At 45.7% G+C, this 20,035-nt stretch overlaps 1 protein-coding gene across 1 annotated transcript in view; it reads left to right on the forward strand.

The window, feature by feature from the left end:
- BMP2K (BMP2 inducible kinase) overlaps window positions 1-20,035 on the forward strand; it is a 1,074,721-nt gene that overhangs the window by 271,674 nt on the left and 783,012 nt on the right. The window contains exon 4 of the mRNA XM_069626343.1: window positions 6,314-6,456. Coding sequence (XP_069482444.1) covers window positions 6,314-6,456 — 143 coding nt within the window. The remainder of the gene's footprint in view (window positions 1-6,313; window positions 6,457-20,035) is intronic.

Genomic DNA, 20,035 nt, shown 5'->3' on the forward strand with positions numbered 1-20,035 from the left:
GATCGATTTCCTCCTTGGATTAAAAGTATTTGGTGTCTTCAGATTTGTTGGGAGATCCCAGGTGGCGCAGAGAACTCAAGAGTCTGCACCATTGGGCTGCTTATGCAAATAAAGTGTTTGTGTCCCACATTAGTCTATCGCCCCACTTGTTACCCTGCATGTTGCCCCACCTGGTCTCCATGTCGTTGCAATACAAAATGTCCGCGGACCATTGGGTAACTGTTGGGCAGCGCTTCCCGCCCCACCCCATCGCCACCCTTTTGCTTGGCCAGGATCAAGAGAAGCCCCACCGGTTTCCCAGTGTCTGTGGGTATCGACTTGGTGTATCCCAACAGGGCCTGTACAGGGTCTAGTGGAATCTCCCTTCCCACAATTCCTCCGATTACTTTGTAGACCTGTCCCCAGAATTGTTTAATACCTTCACAGTCCCATGCCACATGGAGGAATCTCACCTCAGCCTGCCCACATCTATTACAATTCCCAGTGCTTTGGGGATAGAAACCCTTCAGCTGGGCTGGGGAGTAGTAGTATTGAAGTAAAAATTTAAAGTGGACCAGTTTGAATCTCGTGCAGGTTGCCCCTTTCCTAATCATTTCACAGCAGTACCCCCAAACCGCTTCCGAAATCTCCCTCCCTAGCATCTTTCCCCAGGCTTCCCGTGGTGATGTCTTAGTCGTTGATCTATTTCTCATGGCCATTGTATACATATCAGAGGTTACGCATCGCCCTGGGGACCCCCTTATCATTTTATCCAATAGCTCTGCGACCTGAGGTTGTTCGGGAAAGGATAGGAAAATGTGCTGTGGCTTCACCCACAGTCTATAATACGTGAACACATCTAATGCTGATAGAGACCCCTTCTCCCTCAATTGTTCAACCGAGATCAATTTCCCATTTGGAAAGAGGCCCCCAAATTTTGTCACTTCTAACCTTTTCATTAGAGTCACGAATCTTGTTTCACTGGACAAGGGGATGTTCGGGATATGTATAATCGGAAGTTCTGTCGAGTAGAGCGTGTCCCCTTTCTTTTTACGCTTTAGTCTGGTCCACGCCCCACATGTCAGGTCCAACATATTATTGGCCAGGTGTGCTTGGTTTGGGGCAGTTAAAATAATGGACTGCAGCAGCGCTGGGGCCGCAATTGTCCTTTCCACCTCTATATGCCTCCGCTCAGTACTCGTCCCATACCAGTATGAGAAAGCCAGCCTGCGCCACTGTGTAATATAGCTCAAAATCCGGCAGGGCCAGACCCCCCTCCCGCACAGGTACAGTAAGCTTGTCCCACGAAACCCTAGGTTGCTTACCAGCCCAGATGAATTGATTCACCATCAATCGCAGCTCCGGGAAATAGCTCTTGGGTACCTTTATCGGAGCATTTAAGAATACATAGAGAAGTCTAGGAAGAATGGTCATCTTAATAGCTGAGTGAATTCACATCTTTTGGGGGATGCAACAATGTTTAGGGGAGGGAGACATTTTTATCGACAGTCCAAATAGGATGTTGGGCTATTCTAGCAATGTACTTGGACTCATTAAGGTTGTGTCTTTGGGGGAGTGGGTGAGCTTTTTTAGGGGGGGTGAACAAAAGTACTTACTAGTTCTTACTCTCAGTGCAGCTCCGTGCTGTGGTATTATTTGTTTTAGGTTCAATTTAGTTAATGTTTTCTTTTTTTTGGTTAGGTTTATGATTTTTTTTGTGTTTTGTCAGATTTTGTTTTCTTTTTTAAGTCTGGAGTGGATCTTAATTTGTCCAGGGTTTTTGTTCTGGAAATGGCGGATTCTAACAATTTGATCAATGACTCTATGCGTTTGATTTCTTGGAATGTGCATGGCTTGAAGGATAATATAAAAAGAAAAAAGGTAATGTCTCATTTAAGAAATTTGAGGGCTGATGTGATACTTTTACTGGAGACTCATTTTACAGAGAGTGAGGCCGCTACATTTGAGAAAGAATGGTTGGGTCGGGCGTTTCACTCAACATACACTTCAAGCTCTAGAGGGGTGACAATTTTATTTAAAGACTTCCAAGGGAGTGTGCTAGATTATAAGGCGGAAAAGTTGGGGCAGTGGTTAATGGTCAAGATCCAGATTCAGGTAATGGTGCTCTCTTTGTGTAATATATATGCGCCTAATATTAATGGTGATACCTTCTTTAATGATCTGGGACGTTACCTGTTAGACATAGGTGATGAGAATCTGATGGTGGGCGGAGATTTCAACCTGGTGGTAGACCCCTATTTAATAGGAACAGTTGGGTTGTTAGAGATGGAAAGAAAAAGGACAGAGATGCTTTGCAACTGTTAATGGAAGATTTCGCATTATCTGATGTTTGGAGATTGGAGAACCCCAAGGGGAGGGAGTACACTTTTCATTCAAGTGCTCACAATGTCTATTCTCGTTTTGACAACGTGCTTACCTCTGGTGTTTTGACAAGGAATGTCAGGAGCTGTGAAATAGGGGGTATAATTATATGTGATCATGCTCCGATTAGTTTGGTCGCTTCATTGAGTTATTCATCTAATAAGGCACGAGTCTGGAGATTGAATACGGAAATTTTGAAAGATGATGATTTGAAGAAAATCTTGGTAGACGAGGCACTTTGTTATATGGATACCAACTTGAATGGAGAGGTGGGGATTCAGACTAGCTGGGAAGCTTTCAAATGTGTGATGCGTGGTGTGGCTATGAACGTGTCAGGGATCAAAAATAAGAAAAGGGAGGTGGAAATGAGACAACTAAGTAACTCGGTTACTACAGTGGAAAAGGAACTCATGAGGCACTTTGATAGGGAGGAATACATGAAATTAATGAGAACAAATTGAATAGGATGCTTAGTGAAAAGGCAGAATTTGCCCTATTTCTATCAAAATGTAAATATTATGAAGGCGGAGAGAAGTGTGGGTGATTATTGGCCCATAGGTTAAGGACAAGGGACTCTACTAGGGCAATAGGTGCTATAAGGAAATAGGATGGGGTGACCAGGGATCCAACTGAGATAAATGATGTGTTTAAGCAGTTCTATATGAACTTGTATAGTGTGAAGAACCCTTTTGATACAGAGAAAATGGCAGAGTTCTTTGAAAGATTGGAAATGAAGCAGCAGACAGAGAGAGAAAAATGTTTCCTGGTCTCAGAAATATCTCTGGCGGAAGTCAAGAAAGCAGTATGGAGTCTAAACATCGGAAAATGTCCTGGCCCAGATGGTCTACCTTCAGAATTCTACCATGTTATGCCTGATAGTTTCCTAGGCTTGATGAGAGACATTTGTCAGACTAGTAGAATATGAGGTTTATTGCCACCATCCTTGCGTCATGCAACCATTTCCCTTCTACTCAAACCAGACCGTTTGTAGTTGGATCCAGGAAGCTACAGACTGATTAGTTTACTCAACTCGGATAGTAAAGTCTTGTCTAAAATCCTGGCCACCTGACTTGAGAAAGTCTTTCCAGGGCTAATTCATCATAACCAGGCCGGCTTCGTCAAAGGAAGAGTGTCATCAACAAACGTGAGGAGATTGTTGCTGACCCTGGAAGAATGTCAGAAATCAAAATTGGAGTCAGTAGCCATCTCCCTCGATGCCGAAAAGGCTTTTGACAGGGTGAGATGGGATTTCTTACTGTACACAATGAAAAGGATGAATTTTGGTTTGGAATCCTTAAATTGGATGAAGGTTTTTTATAATGGTCCAACTGCATAGATCAACACTAATGGTCAGATATCTGGGAAATGTGTGTTGCAGTGTGGAACTCGTCAAGGGTGCCTTCCGTCTCTGTTGCTGTTCGTGATCTCCTTAGAACCTTTGGCCGAGGCAATAAGATCGGAAGTGCGAATTGTAGGGATTAATTATGATGGGACATGTCAAAAGCTATAGTTGTATGCAGTTGACTTGCTGGGGTTGGTGCATGATATGACGACATCAATTAGTGAGCTAATGAAGCTTTTGGAGGATTTTGGCCAAATCTCGAACTATAAGATCAACTGGCTTAAATCGGAGGCTCTGCCATGTTCAAACTGTGCAAACCATGCAGTAGTCAAGAGTTTTGGTTTTAGATGGTGTGCGGATAAAATGAAATACTTGAGCATCTGGGTAACTAAGGACGTAAGTGATATGATGAAAGTCAACATGGACATGTGTGTTCAGAAAATGAAACGGGAAATTGATCGTTGGGTTTCTCTTAATCTGGCATTGGGAGACAGTCAATGCCATAAAAATGACCCTGGCATCAAAACTTACTTGTGTATTGGGCATGATTACACTCCCAGTGAGGAAGTCTGTTTGTAAAAAATTGGACAGTATGCTCCAGTCTTTTATTTGGAATGGAAAAATTCCTAGATTAAAAGTCTGGAAATTGCAGTTCAAAACTGACAGGGGAGGTTTGAACATGCCTAACTTCGAGAGATACCACCAGGCATTCACTTTAAGACACATCCTACCTTTCTTAAGAACGGATGATGATTGAGTTACAGTGGAAGCGAAGAGGGCAGGACACTTGGATGCATGGGCTATTCTCTCCACCACCAATATCAAAAGTGCTGGTGGTTTGGCTGTAATAGATTTCCTGAGATCTACTTGGAAGACTTACGAGGTCAAGACTAATTTGAATTCTAGTAAGAGCGATGCCTCTTAATCTGGTTGAACCCAATGATTAAAATTGATAGTTCTGTTTTGGAGAAGTTGGTTCCTTGCTGGGATCAAGAGAATTGGAGACTTATTTAAGGGGCAGAGTTGGAAAACTTTCAGGGAAATTCAAGTTGAATTCAATTTGTCGGACGGCCTCTGGTGATTATAGGAAGTTGAGAAGGTCTGTGAATTTGTCGGCCTTAGAAAAATCTACTTTATTGTACAGCATTATGAAGATTAGTGGCAGTGATCACTTGGCCTCCAAGATGTACAATCTATTAAGTGAATTTTCGATCCTAAAATCCTATTGGCCTGGTCGACAGTTCTGAAAGATGAGATGACTACCGACAGATGGTCAAATATCTGTGGCAATATCAAAAAGATGTCCATGAATATAGGTGAACAAGATCGCCAAGTAAAGATTCTTAATCTAGTATATTGGACTCCAGTCTGAGTATTCAAACATGGTCTGATGGACTCAGATATTTGTTGGAGATGTAACCTGGATCAGGGTTCATTGGAACACATGTTATGGGGGTGTCTTAGGTTGAAGAACTTTTGGAACAGGATCGTTAAGGTGATAAGAGAAGATCTAGAATATGATTTTGAAACTCTCATCCTGGGAGAATCCGGCATATATGAGGACTTGAGCACACATCAAATCACCTGGGCCTAGAGAGAAGCAGCAGTGGCAAAGAAGTTGATATTATGTGACTGAAAAGCAACACACTTTTTGCATTGGTACAATTGGTTGGAGGAGATGTATAAAGTTTATAATATTGAACTTGTCATTTTCTCGACGCAAAAAAATGTCTCACTGTTTCAAAAGATCTGGGGGGCGTTCCTGGACTTTGATCTGTCATAAAATCATAATTTCACAGAAGCCAACTGATGCAGATAAGTCATTTTGTTATTTCCAATATTACTGATATTGTTGCATACTTTCTTATGATATGTGAATTTTAGCTAACCTGGACCAATAATGGTGGAGCGGGGTGGGGCTTTGGAGGTTTTTTTTTTCTTTTCTTTTTACTCACTACACGCTTGGTACTTTCCTTCTATCACATTATTGGTGTTTTCAGTTTTCTGAATGTCGTTACTTTCAAGAAGTGTTTTTTGGTTGAAGTTTGATGTTTCTGTTCTTGTTATTACTGTTCCTTTGTCTTATGAACTCTTTAATAAATTGGTTCCAAAATAAAAAAAAAACAGGCTTTGCTGGCTTAAGTACTCAGTTCTTTCTGGCACTGGAGCAGACAAAGCTATACTTAAAGTGGGTAGGGAATTACCTAATTCTGGCTGAAAGCAGAGACCTCTGCAATGTCATTTATTACGTGGCAGAGTTTTAACTCCAGAAAACCTTGGCCATTCAACAATGGGGACATGGGAAACTTAAGAGTTCTGTTTCAGTGGGTTTGTTTTTGGGTTGGAGTGGAAGCGCCGCTTTGCGTTGTCTGAAGGGTTGATTTCTTTTCTTTGGAATGGCATTCTCTCATTTTTATTATGTCTGATGGTAGACCCTGCTTTTATTGTTGGCATCCTAGAATATACATTGATTCTTCGCCTTTAGATTTGTTTTTGGCTGCTTGTTAATTAAGTAATTGTTTATCATTTATGATAATGTGATACAAAGAAACACTTTACTAAGTATTTAGATTGGAACAGGATCTTTTTAACTATGCTATGTATTGCTAGCTGGACAGGTGGTGAATCAGATGAATCAACGCTTGCAGACTGGTTTCACGGAGGAGGAAGTCCTGCGGATATTCTGTGATACCTGTGAGGCTGTTGCTAGGCTACATCAATGCAAAACACCAATTGTCCATAGAGATTTGAAGGTAAACGATCTACTTAAAGCTGCACTTTTTAATGCTAGTTTAACTATCTCTATTCTTAAAGCTCATACTTTTTGTTTTGTTTTAAAAGGTGTTAATATTGTTATGGTTTGGGGAGAGTGATTTGGCATGCAGTTAAGGAATCACAAGCACTGTTATCTCTCTACTTCCAATAAAGATCCCCCACACTGTATATATAACACTGCTGATTGTCTTGGTCCCAAAGGGCATCCTTCAGGGAGAACTCTTGTGAAGTGCATGTTAGAGGAATGGCTGGGGAAGACTTACCCTAATGGGCGCAAACGTCCGACCTAGAACTTTCATGTCTCATCCTGTGGTATAGATGAGAGGCTTAGGCTGGTGGTGTAGCAGACATGCGATGTCTAAATATGTTAGAGGAATGCTTTGTTGAAACATATTAACAGTGCATGTGTGTGGTTGGGGCAAATGGGCTTTATAGGTAGGTTGCTTGTCTTGGACATGCTTAATAATGGATGACCTGTGATGTTCCCTTTGACACAATACCATTCCCTGCACCATGGCGAACCACGTGATAAATATCACCTTTCCCCATGAACTTTAAAGAAAGCAAACTGCACAAGTTTTATTTCTCCATGGTTTGGCGCCAGACATAAATTGCACTGCCCCTGTGTGAATGCCACCACATAGCCTGTCCGCATCGTAGAATTAAGTCTCATTATGTGACCATCCCTCTCTGGGAGCAATTGGAACCTGGGATGTCCACAAGCTATATGAAAACATGTCTGGCGTTCCATAGGAGATTCAGAGACCTTGAATGTTCCCCAATGTATTGTGCACCTTTGTTACAGGAGCAGATGTTTACCAGCCTATGACTAGAGAGGATTGTTAGATCAGGGTGTGCCCCTCTGAGACATTATCAGGACTTTCTAAGACCTAGCCAGGCATCAGTCCCCCACGCCCACTTTGCCATACAACCTCTGTAGTAAGTTAGAGACCCCCTTTGTTCCTTCAAATCTGACCATCGCCCATTCTTGTCTGAGGCAAGAGGTGGAGTAACACAAACGCTAGCCAGAGGAGGGAAGATGCCCATCCCCAGCCCCTAAAAAAGCACCAGTAGTAACTTCCCCTTATCCAGTGGCGTAACACCTCTCCCCTTTACTACCCTCATTCAGCAGCAGAACCTATACGTACATGACAGAAGAACATGAATTACTTAAGGGAGGAGAGCAAAAGGGTGAGTGATGAAGAAGAGAACGAAATACTGCAACAAAGAACAACATGAAGGACTGCAGGAAGGAAGAGCACAAAGACTGACAAAAAAGAGCATGAGGCACTAGGATGAGTGATAAGAACAGGGAACAAGAATAGCATGAGTGTCTGGATGAGAAAATACATGAGGGGCTGTGATCAGTAGTAGCATGGGTAACTGAGACAAGGAATACAATGAGAGACTGTATGATTAATAAACACTGGAATGATAACTTATGAGTGACTGGGACTTGTAAAGGCATTAGGAATTAGGACAAGGAATACTTGAGACACCGTGACATAGAAGATACATAACACATATCTGGAACTAAACCACACTGGAATAGCAACAATAAAATCCCAAGGGAAAGGGAAGGATGCAGACCTCAAATGTCCTGGGTCATGACCCTTGATAAGTGGGCAGCAAACCATGGAGAAAGGGAAGCAAGCTGCTCTCCAAACAAGCTCCCAGAGCCTAGGGAACCAATTCAAAATGACCATCAACCTTCTTAAGGATCCTACCACAGAGTTCTCTACTACAAAGCCTCACTCCGAATCAGATCACTGCATGGGATCACCTAACCATCTCTGCCAATCCGGGCACCATAACCCCTTTATGATGTAATGGGCCACCTGTTCCTTGCAGAGTAAGAGAACTAAGAGATTGGTTCAAGGGGTAGGAACAGGTTCTGGGAGAAAGCTAGATCCTGTTTGGGGGGAGGAGGTGACTGGGGAGAGCCAGAGCCCCAGAGAGAACGGACAGCCTGTTTGGAATCTATATCCAAGTCACCAGCGGAGACCAGACTGAGGTGAGAGCTAACACTGGATCGGCTTGGAGGGGCAGGTCCTTTCGCTATTACTCTTCAGTTTGAAGAGGGAGAGAACTGTCAAATCAGAGGTCAGAGAAGATTTCCCGTGGTGGACGGGGAAGAGGTACTAAAACAGCATAGGCAACGGCTAATTTACCATCAGCCGCTGCATCGGCCGTCTCAAAACCTCTCTTAGGCCTTAGTCCACAAGACCCTGGTGGGAGGCAGACTCTCTCAGCATCTGCAAGAATGGCGGGGTATTACTTGAGATTCATGGCCATTGGAAACAGTTGCCCAGGGTTACTGCCTACCCCTTCTAAAGAAGCCTGAGTCATCCACCGGGGACCAGCTCTTTCAAACTTCGAGATCCGATCCTTATGCAGGAAATTTTGACCCTGCTATAGAAAGGTGCTATAGAACCAGTGGCAGAGAGGAACAAGGGTTGGTACTCCCCTTACTTCCTAATCCCCAAGAAGGACGGAGGAATTCGAGCCATTTTGTACTTAAGAGACTTGAACAAGTTCCTCAGGAAGGACAATTTCAAGATGTTTCTCAGATCCTTCAGGCCGTCCAGCTCCAGGACTGGATGGGATCATTGGACCTTCAGGATGCTTACTTCTAGTGCCAATCCATGAAAAGCACAGAAAAGTGCCAGAGGTCGCCGTTGGCGGTTCTCATTATCAGTTTCGAGTGCTGCCTTTTCGGCTGACCTCTGCCCCGAGGGTTTTCACCAAGTTGATGGCGGTGGTGGCAGTTAGTCTCAGGAGAGCGGGTGAGGGATTCACGTCTACCCCTACCTGGACGATTGGGTTATCTCCCGAACAGGCCCTAGAACATCTCAGCTCCACCTGTCACTCCCTCCACAGACTAGGCTTCCCCCTCAATTACAAGAAGTCCCACATGATACCAACTCAAGGGCTCCTATTCATCGGGGCAGTCCTAGACGCATCCTTGGGAAAAGCCTTGCCTCCCGAGGTGAGGGCTCCAGACATTCTGCAGATGGTCACCAAATTCCAGAGTGCCCAACATCTATCGGCCTTTGAATTTTTTTAATTTTTTTTTTATTTGTTTTACATTTCTTTTACTCCTAGGTCCCGTCCCCTTTCCTCCATACTTGTGGGACATCTCTCCGTCCTGTGGGACGGGACCGGAGCACTTTGTAAAAAGCATCCACATTTTTTTCAAAAATGTGTCCCTCCTCTCTTTCCTGCGCGCATCGCCCATCAGTCCTTTTCTCTGCTCGATCGGGGCCGAACGCACTTGCATCCTCGGAAGATTTTCTTCCCTTTTTTCTTCTCTGGCTCTCGCTAGCGTTTTACTAGTTTGTCTGTCTTTCAAATTAGACTTTCCAGATTGTTCATCGTGTCACCGTCGCTTTGCGAGGGCGGATCCCCATCCTCTTTGTTTAGAGTGTTTGGGTCCAGAACACCGTTGGGACTCCTGTTTTTACTGCAACTCCCTTTCGGTCTGGGCACTTCAACGTTGGTTGGAGCGGTGGGAGGAGGTGTTCCGACTAACTCCTCCTTCACATTTTCAGGCGTTCATCGACGAGAAGAAGAAACGCCTGGTAAGTTCTTTACTTTTCAGAGCACCCCGGCCGGGGGATACCTTTACGGGTTCCTCTCGGTCCGGGAGGGGCATTGATCGCTCTGTCACCGGGGTTTGCCCTGAGGTGCCCGTTGGGCTTAATAATTCTACCGGAGTTTTCTCCGAGGGTCTCCGTAAGGGGCCTGTGAACACCAGAGTACGCTCCGAGGCCCCTCCTGTGGGGGCTGTTTGTAGACCCAGTTCTACTGAATCGAGGGGTACCGGAGCTCGCTCTGAGGCCTCTCTGTCGGCTTTCCTCAAAAACAAGACTGGGGTGCGCCCCGAGGCCTTGGCTGGGCTGGTTGTCACCGAACGAATGTTCGAGGCCCGTGCAGATAAGGCTGTTACCAGGCCTGGGTCTGAGGTCCCTCGTTCAGAGGCTAAAGCTACTAACAGTTCTGAGAGGCCAGACAAGGCTTTGTCTGTGAAAGCGGTTGCTCACCGTTCCCGCTCTTGTGGTGATACCAGATCTGTTGAGGGGCAAAGAAGCAAAGTTCTTCTTTTACCGGCAGTGCCAAGGTCCTTCCTTCGAAGGCTCAGTTGGTGGTTGGTATGTCACAAAAACATTCCAGGCCTCATAGTACCGGCTCGGCCGAGGTTCCTTATGTTAAGGCTAAGATTAAGACCCCTGATCCATCGACGGGGACCCCTGCCTCACTTCCTCACGTGCTGCAGTTCTCCTCAGATGAGGACAAATTGGCGCCCGCCACGACCACGGCGGCCATTTTAGGTGCTACCCCTACAACTACGCCATCGGCCTCTGGTGTAGGGCTCGGTCCCTTGGGTGAATCTAAGGTCCCTTGTGTGCATCCTTACCGGCCGGTTTATGATTGGAACGCCCGGATGCCTCTTCCGCACAACGTTTAGTTGCCCGCGAGGGCGGCTCCTTTGATTTATGTGGATACGTCGGTGGAGGGCCCGGTGTGGCACCCTTCCCTGTTACGTCCCTGGATTTGTCCACCTCATGAGAGGCCTCCTCAGGTTCCGAAGCAATCTCCTGAGGACGCCTTTTTCGGTACATTTCAAACGCTTATGCGCACCGACCCCATGAGGGAATATTTCAAAGGGCTTTTCAAGGAGATATGTCCACCTGTGCCTCCGGCTCCACCCGTTCCTCCGGTGGTTCCGCCGGGCACCTCCCTTGCCTGTGGTGCCTCCCCCGGCTCTTCCGCCTGTGCCTCCATTTTCCCCAGTAGACAAGGCAGTGCCTGACACGGCTCAGCAGGATCCTGACCTGTCAGATGACCCTCAAGGCGATCAGGACGACGAGGACCTTCCCCGCTCTATCAGAGCCTTTCATGACCGGGTACTGGACATGATGAGTTTCTTAGATGTTCCGGTGCCCGAGGCACCCGCTCCGCAGGAGGGCATGCTTTCTGGGGCATTCACCTTGTCTCCCTTGGAGCGTACCGGCCTGTTCCTGCAGAAGGACGTTCTGGCCGAGGTCCGAAGAGTCTGGGAAAAGCCACACTCGGGACTTTTTGTCAATGAGATTGACACGAGGTACAGGCTGCATTCTTCGAAAGAGGTGGCCCTGTCGTCTTGTCCGCCTCCCTCCTCCACAGTGGTGGCTGCGGCTATGTTGCAATCCAGACCTGCAGCATCCTCTTCCACAACAGCTACTCAGGTCTTGGGAAAGGAGGACAAGCTCCTGGACTCCCTAGGGAGGAAAATCTTTGCCAACTCAGCCTTGCAGCTCGGGCAGGCCAACGCTGAGTTGATATTGGCGGGAGCTAACATGCGGATGTGGAAAGGTCTGTCGGAGTTTGAGGAGCACATCCCGGTCGAGAAGTTGGAAGACTTCAAAGGAGGCCTTTCCGATGCCAGGGTCTTGGCCCAGGATCTCCTGGAGGCTGCGGCTCATCACGTAGACACCTCGGCTCGGGCCCTGATGCTTTGGGTTGATACCTTACGGCAGGCGTGGCTGCATGCCACTAAATTTTCTAAGGAAGTGCAAGACAAGGTGTTGGACCTTCCATTCGATGGTATGGAGCCTTTTCATTCTACTACTGATGTAGAGCTCACCAAGACCAAGGATAGCACTCAGACGGCTAAATAATTGTCTGTTCTGGTCAAAGCTCCTTTCAAATCCCAGAGACCGTTGTCGCAAAGTCGACCCTCCTCTGGTTTTAGGGGCTTCCTCGATTGCAAATCTCGCAGAGTGGATACTCCTGCAGCGAATAACTGCCGTAGACCACAACACACGCGGTTTTTCTCCCGCTCCTCAGCCTCCTCATCAGGTTCAGGTGGCACCGCCACCGATAAACCTGCAAAATTAGTGTTTTCCGCGCTCGCACAAGACCCCGGTGGAAGGACTCATTGCGTCTCATTGGGAGGCGTGGCAGACCATCACAGAAGACAGATGGGTCTAGTCAGTCGCTCAAACGGGCTTCCGCTTACCTTCACCCCCTACCCCACCCCTCAACCCTCCTTTTCAGCTGTCGGACTCACCCTCCCTCAAGGCCGAAGTTCAGAAACCTCTGGACCTCAGAGCTGTGGAACCCGTTCCCCTTGGGGAGCGAGGGGAGGGCTTCTACTCCCGGGCGTTTACAGTGCCCAAACCCAACCAGGCTGGCCTGCGCACCATCCTAGACCTTTCCCAGTTCAATCTTTTCCTACCCCAAGATAAATTCAAGATGATCACACCCAGCCAGATACGCTCCTCCTTACAGATGGGCGATTGGCTCAGCGTTGTGGGTCTTCAGGATGCGTATATACATATCCTGATTTGGAATCCACACAGGAGATATCTCTGCTTCTCTTTGGGAGAGGAGCACTTCCAGTTTCGGGTGCTTCCTTTTGGCCTCAGTTCGGCGCCGCGTGTCTTCACGAAGATGATGTCGGTGATTGCGGCCTATCTTCGTCTCCAGGGTATCCATGTGTATCCTTATTTGGACGAATGGCTCTTACAAAGCCCTTGTCCGCTGGCAGCAGTGGGCAACCTCCAGTCTCTCCTTCAGCTCCTGTTCCATCTTGGGCTGTCGGTGAACTGGTGGAAATCCTCCATGACAGTCTCACAGGACCTGATCTTCCTGGGTTTTCGTTGGAACACGATCGACTGCAGAGTGTATCTGACCGAGGACAGAATGGCATATCTGTTAGCCACGTGTCAGATGTTTGCGCAGTCGGAGAGCATGTCGGCCTAGTGGTTCCAGAGGCTTCTGGGTCTCATGGCCTCGTGTGTACTGGCTCTTCCTCTTGCTCGTCTCAAAATGAGACGGACCCAGATGGCTCTTCGGAGTTCATGGCGTCAGGCAGTGGATCCGGATTCCATGTGGATAATGATTCCGGATTCCATGAGAGTGGACGATCAGGACAGACTCCTCCCTTCTAGGGTGGGGTGCGACGTTAGATCTTCTTCAGGTCTCGGACCTCTGGTCGCCTCAGGACAAGCTCCTGCACATAAATCATTTGGAGCTTCTGGCGATCTTCCTTGCGCTCAGGGCGTTCAGACCGCTCATTGTCAACAAGGTGGTCCGCATAAGAACGGACAATGTGGTGTCAATGTATTACATAAACAAGCAAGGGGGAACAAAGTCTCCCCTCCTCCCCCCTCGTGGACCTGTCCATCCAGATTTGGGAGTGGGCCGTGCTTCATGGTGTCTGGCTGCTTGCAGTGCACATCCCGGGCCAGCTGGATGTCACAGCGGATGCCCTCAGCCGGCGGACAGTGGTCAGCTATGAGTGGGAATTGAAGGCGGATGTCCTCTCATGGATTTTCTCACGTTGGGGCACACCGGAGGTGGACCTCTTCGCTACGGCGCTGAACAAAAACTTCCTCAGTATGCCTCCAGAGGGGGGCTGGGAGCCTCCTCTCTGGGGGATGCTCTCGAGATTCCATGGCACAACATGAGAGCTTGCGCCTTCTCGCCTCTGCCTCTAGTTCACCGTGCAATTTGGAAGTTGAAGAACTCGGCGAACTGTTCCCTTCTACTCATAGCCCCGTGGTGGCCGGCCAGGTTTTGGTTCTCAGAACTTCAACACCCGTCGGTGTATCCGCCGATCAGGTTACCAGTAACTCCCGATTTTCTTCACCACGGGGAACAACAGATGTGGCACCCCTCCCCACAATCGCTCAGCTTGGCGGCATGGTGCCTGAGTTCAAGTCTTTAGAGCATCTGAGTTTGTCTGCGGATAACATGTGCATTATTCAGGCAGCCAGGAAACCCTCGACCAGATCTCAGTACAAGAGTAAATGGCTCAGGTTCTGTGATTGGTGTTTGGAGAAGAAGTTGGATCCGAGGGTGGCCACGATTGACACGGTGCTGTCCTTCGTGTCCTCCCTAGCAGAGTCAGGGGTTCATGTTCTGTCATGCAGGACTTATCTGTCAGCGGTTTCTGCTTACCTTTCTACAGACCTGTGTTCTTATTCTCTAACTAACCCAGTGGTGAAGAGGCATTTTGCTGGCTTGACACGCCTCTACCCTCCGGTTCGTAATCCGCACCTGCCATGGTACCTAAATGTAGCCCTGATGGCGCTGTGCCATAAACCCTTTGAACCAATGGCTACTTTGGACCTCAAGTACTTGTCTTGGAAAGTGTCCTTTCTGGTCGCCGTTACGTCAGCAAGGAGACTGAGTGAGCTCCAGGCATTGTCGGTGGAGCATGCTTTCTTGGTCTTTCACAAGGGCAAGGTAGCCCTTTGGACAAACCTGGCTTTTCTACCGAAGATGGTGACCGAATTCCATCTGAGTCAGTCGATCTCCATTCCGGTCTTTTTTCCGAACCCTGCCTCACAGGCTGAAAGGATTCTACACTGTCTTGATGTCCGAAGAGCTCTTAAGTTCTACCTGGACAGGACTTCCGAGTTTAGGAGTTCTTCTCAACTTTTTGTGACCTTCGGTAACCCTCAGGGCAAGCCGGCGTCTAAGGCAACTTTTTCTAGGTGGATCGCCGCCTGCATCACAGAGTCTTTCACCGTCCAAGCGCTGAAACCTCCTAAGGGTATCCATGCACACCTGGTGCGGGGCAAGGCAGCGGCGGTTGCTTTTCAGAAATATGTCCCCTAGGAGTCCATCGCTAGGGCAGCTACTTGGGCCTCCCCATCTGCTTTCTGTAAGCATTACTGTCTCGACATGAGCTCAAGAGCTGACGCTCAGTTTGGTCAGGCTGTGCTGAAGAACATATTTCAGTAAGGGGTATTTGCATCCACCCATAGTTCCTGTAAGGAGTGTTTGGGAATCTCCCACAAGTATGGAGGAAAGGGGACGGGACGTAGGAGTATTAACAGGTTACACACCGTAGTGACCACCTTACTCCTAGTCCATAGTCCCCTTTCCTCCATACGCCCGCCCGCTGTCCCCTCTCAGGTAATTGCACTTTACACTGTTTTATGGTATGATTCAAGTTGTAATTTTTTGCTCACATTGTTAATTGTTGTTATTTCTGTGTATTTGTTGTTCCAATGTACAGCGCTTTGGTGCAAAGCGCTTTACAAATCAATCAATCAATAAGGTTCCTCTGTTATTGCTAATGGGTCTTTGCCTTGGCGATAGAAAAGGACTGATGGGCGATGCGCGGGGCGGTGCCAAGGTGGGCGGGATTACGGCCGCGTGCCGGGCCCCGCGCAGGAAAGAGAGGAGGGACACATTTTTGAAAAAAATTTGGATGCTTTTTACAAAATGCTCCGGTCCCGTCCCACAGGACGGAGAGATGTCCCACAAGTATGGAGGAAAGCGGGCTATGGACTAGGAGTAAGGTGGTCACTACGGTGAGTAACCTGGTAATTTTAGGCTGCTCTGCCTCATGGCATCCTGCATTCTCCTGATGCCAGAGGCTCACCTGAGAATGGAATATATTCAATGGGCCTTCAGAACTCAATGACTACAATTCTCGGGCAGGATGTCAGACCTTCTTCAGGTTCCAAGCATTGTAGCACATGACCTTCTGTGGTGGACCTGCCAGAAAAACATTCTGAAGGAAGATACTTTTTAGCAGCCATGGCCGGAGATAATTGTAGTGACTGGTGCCTCACTCACGGGGTGGGGAACCAACGCCAATGATCTGACAATCAGCGGTTGTTGGTCTCCATCGGAGTCCAAACTACACATCAACCTTTTGGAGCTGAGGGCAATCAGACTAGTGCTGAAGGCCTTCCTGCCTTCCGTATGGGGAAACAATGACGACGGACAATACAGTGGCCATATACTACCTCAACAAGTGACGAGGTGTATCACTACCACTATGCAGAGACACAATGCAGCTCTGGTTCTGGGCAATTCAAGGAAGAATTTCCCTGTCAGCCGTTCACGTTGCCAGAGAGGAGAACACTGCGGTGGACGCTCTGAGCAGGCAGAGCAGTCTCACACGAGTGGGAACTGTCTCAGGAAGTCCTTCAAGAGATCTTCCCCCATCTGGGAACCCCTCAAGTTGACCCTTTGCGACCAGTGCCAACCGAAAGTGCGAGCTGTACAGCTCCAGGGAATTCCCCCCAAGAGGAACTCTAGGGGACGCGTTCATAGTAGAATGGGAGTTTACACTCCTGTATGCCTTTTTTTTTAAAAAAATGTTTTTTATTGTTTTAGCTGATAAATGAGCTTTACAATTTTATACTTACATTTTATGATATTAACAATATGATCATCAAAAAAGAAAATACAAAATTAATTCTAAAACCATAAATTCAATTGTGGCTTAAAAACAGAATTCGTGTTTCATAATTCATAAGATTCAAAATGTAAACAGACGGATCATAAAACGTTGTATCTCCTAATTAAAATTAACATGTCGTAATGGTAAGTATATTAAAACCACATGTGGCTAATCACTAAATTTTAGTGCATACAAAAATTGGAGGGAAGTAATTCGAATTGTGATTCTATGTCCAGAAAATATAATTTGCCAAAGCTGATCGTAAGTAATTAAGTATTCTGATTTCAGTTTTTTAAAGTGCAATGATCGTAAATCCTCAAGCATCTTGCATCTGGTGATGAAATGCTGCAAAGTTCCTTTACTTCCTTTGTGCAAACAAAATCGGCAAACACTTTCACCACTTGTTAGCTGCCGACTCTTATTTAAAGCATCTCTAGTTGGCCACATATCAAACCTTAAACGAAGAAAATCTAACCTGTGTGATACTGAAGCTGGCCACATAGTTGGCCACATATCAAACCTTAAACGGAGAAAATCTAACCTGTGTGATACTGAAGCTGACTGTATTAAATATGGTTCAACAGTACTGTATTTTTTGTCTTGGAATGGATTATTTTTGAAATTATTATATTTCAGACATTTCTCTCGTGTGTGACCTGTCTTATTGGAATAACTTAGTTTTAGCTTTAACGGGGTTCTCCAGTTAAGTTTGTATCAAAATATCACCTAGGGCAAGTGTCTGAACTACCAGGTTCATCCATGTCTTGACAAATATATGTTTTGATGTAAACATGCATTGAGATATTATACTTACTAGCATTTCAGATTCTGGAGCCAACAGACACTTTTAAAATAAAGCGATTACTTGCCACAGGTATCGACTGTACAGGGAGATTAAACCTAGTTCATATTGAATCCAGACAACTGGCACACATTTAGGGAGATTTAAAACGCGTTTCCAATATCGTCACTGAGGTTTTTACATGAGGTTTCCAAACACTTAGTTTTGTATTAGCTCCGTATAACCGTTTTGGGGTGAATTTTTTGTCTATAAAAAGTTATAATTTGAGAGAGGGAACATTTCCCATATTTTGCCTGTATTGATATAGACTGAGATATTCCAGTGGTCAGCTTTGTTTCTGAGATAATGGTCTATCATTTTTTATCATTACTAAGTAAAGTACCTAAATATGTATATTGTTGCGCAGTATCAAGCACGTTCTTTTGCAAGACCCATTTTCTATATTCCCTTTTTTTAATTACATATTACTCTTTGTTTTGCTCACATTGGCCGACAATAGATTCTGATCAACATGCAATGATAGAGCATTTAATAGTCACTGAAGACCCTGTGGTATCTTTGACATTAACACTGTCATCAGCGTAAAATAGTGCTGGTACCTGTTGATGTTTAAGTTTCAGTGCATCACTGTTAATGTCATAGAATCCATTGCTCATATCTGCTATGAAGAAATTAAATATTGTCAAGGCAAGTATACAACCTTATCTCAGTCCTTGAAAGGACTCAATGGTGTTACATCGCCCATAATCGAAGGCCTGACCTGTATTTGTGTGCCTATGTGTAAGGATTGGATCAAGACAAGGATGGTTAAAGGACAATTTGCCCTTTTCAGTTTTTCAAATAGGATCTCTCGGGATACTGAATCGAACACGGACCGAAAGTCCACAAAGGTCCTGTAAAGTGGTAGGCCACTTCTAAAATGCTGACTTTAAATAGCTTCAATAAGTCAGCAAGTTAATTGGCGTGCCTTACTCCGGCCACAAACCCAATTTGGAATGGATTATGGTGGGAATTTATGACCCACTGGTTAAAATTCCTAAGAATGAATCTCGAAAAAAGATTGCCCACCATGTCAAGAAGGGTGGTTGGCCGATAGTTGGCAGGACACGACCGATCGCCCTTCATGAATACAGGCACAATTATAGAATGCCGCCTAGAGTCCGGTAAGGTTCAAAAGGTGATGACATATTGAAAGATGTTATCGAGTATTGAGGCCCATTCCCGAGGATACTGTTTAAGCATCTTGTTGTTTAAGCCATCAGGCCCAGGAGCTCTTGAATTACTCGATCTTCTTAAATAATATAAATTGTCCTCTTCATTGATGTTCATTTGGTACACCCTTATGGAATCTGCGGCATCATCCACTTCAGCAAAAATCTTTGGTCGAGCATACAATTCAGGGTAATATTGAATCTTCAGCTCTTGAGCGACTAATATGTATCGACAATTGAGTATTATGATTGGCTATATTTAAATATCTCAAAATCTGAGCCAAATTGTTCTCCTTCAAAGTTGTAGGCATTAGCTCACCATCAACCTGATATATATGTGCCATTCTGGATCGTCTCCAATTGTATTTACATTTTATAGATCTCAGCAAGGTGACCCTCTCTAATGGTGGTTTTAGCAGGGCTTGTCTCTTCAGGATGCTCCTCTCTTTAGGTTCTGCAATTCACCATCAAACATATGTCTCTTTTTGAAAAGGTGTCCTGCTTTTACGGATGAGTGGATCTTAAATAACTGCATGGCATCGATATTATTTTTACTGGATGTACAAGCTCCAGTTTGTAGTTTGGTTATGTTATCATTAAACAAATGGAGAGAGTTAGAATTGCAGAGGAAACAAGTCTGTGCGTTATTGACCTGTAGAGATGCAGAATAACAATTTAGTATGCGTTGTTCTTTCATTAGGCCAAGATTACATTGAGCCAAAAGCAACTCATGGTCACTATGCTGTTGTTTAACTACTTCAAAATGTACAATTTTGGAATATATTAGGGAATCGACATAGTTATAATCTATAATGGAATGACTTTTCCCTCTATGCCATGTCGAGGCTGGAGGTACATCACCCTCATTTGTGCCATTCAACATCTATAGTTGCCACCTCTCCATGATAATGCTCCATATTTCGACCACTAAATATTTTTTTTTTTTTTTATCCTCAGTCAGAAATTGTAAGTTCAAATCTCCTGCAAGAATAATGTGATTTCAGGGGTATCACTTATCGCCTTCAGAAGAGATTCCAGCGCATAAAATAATTTTTGGTCGGTCAGAGCAGCCGGGTTTCTATACATATTAATCAGAGCAATTACCCCCCCCCCCCCCCCCCCCCAGAGTAGCTGATCTTAACCATCTGCAGATGGTGATTTGGGGATGCCCAAGGATATAATTTAAGGCCTATATAATTTTTGGTGATTACCAGAAGGCCTGAAGTTGGGCACCCTTTGTTCTTAATAGAAGCCGGATTGAGATTAATTCTGTGATTTTGCCCACACCGGCTGCTCGAAACAAACCAAGTTTCCTGTATTACTAAAATATCAATGTTACCAATTGAATTTAC

This window comes from Ambystoma mexicanum, chromosome 6p, assembly GCF_040938575.1.
Source record: "Ambystoma mexicanum isolate Mex_15411 chromosome 6p, UKY_AmexF1_1, whole genome shotgun sequence".
In the NCBI taxonomy this organism is placed as follows: domain Eukaryota; kingdom Metazoa; phylum Chordata; class Amphibia; order Caudata; family Ambystomatidae; genus Ambystoma; species Ambystoma mexicanum.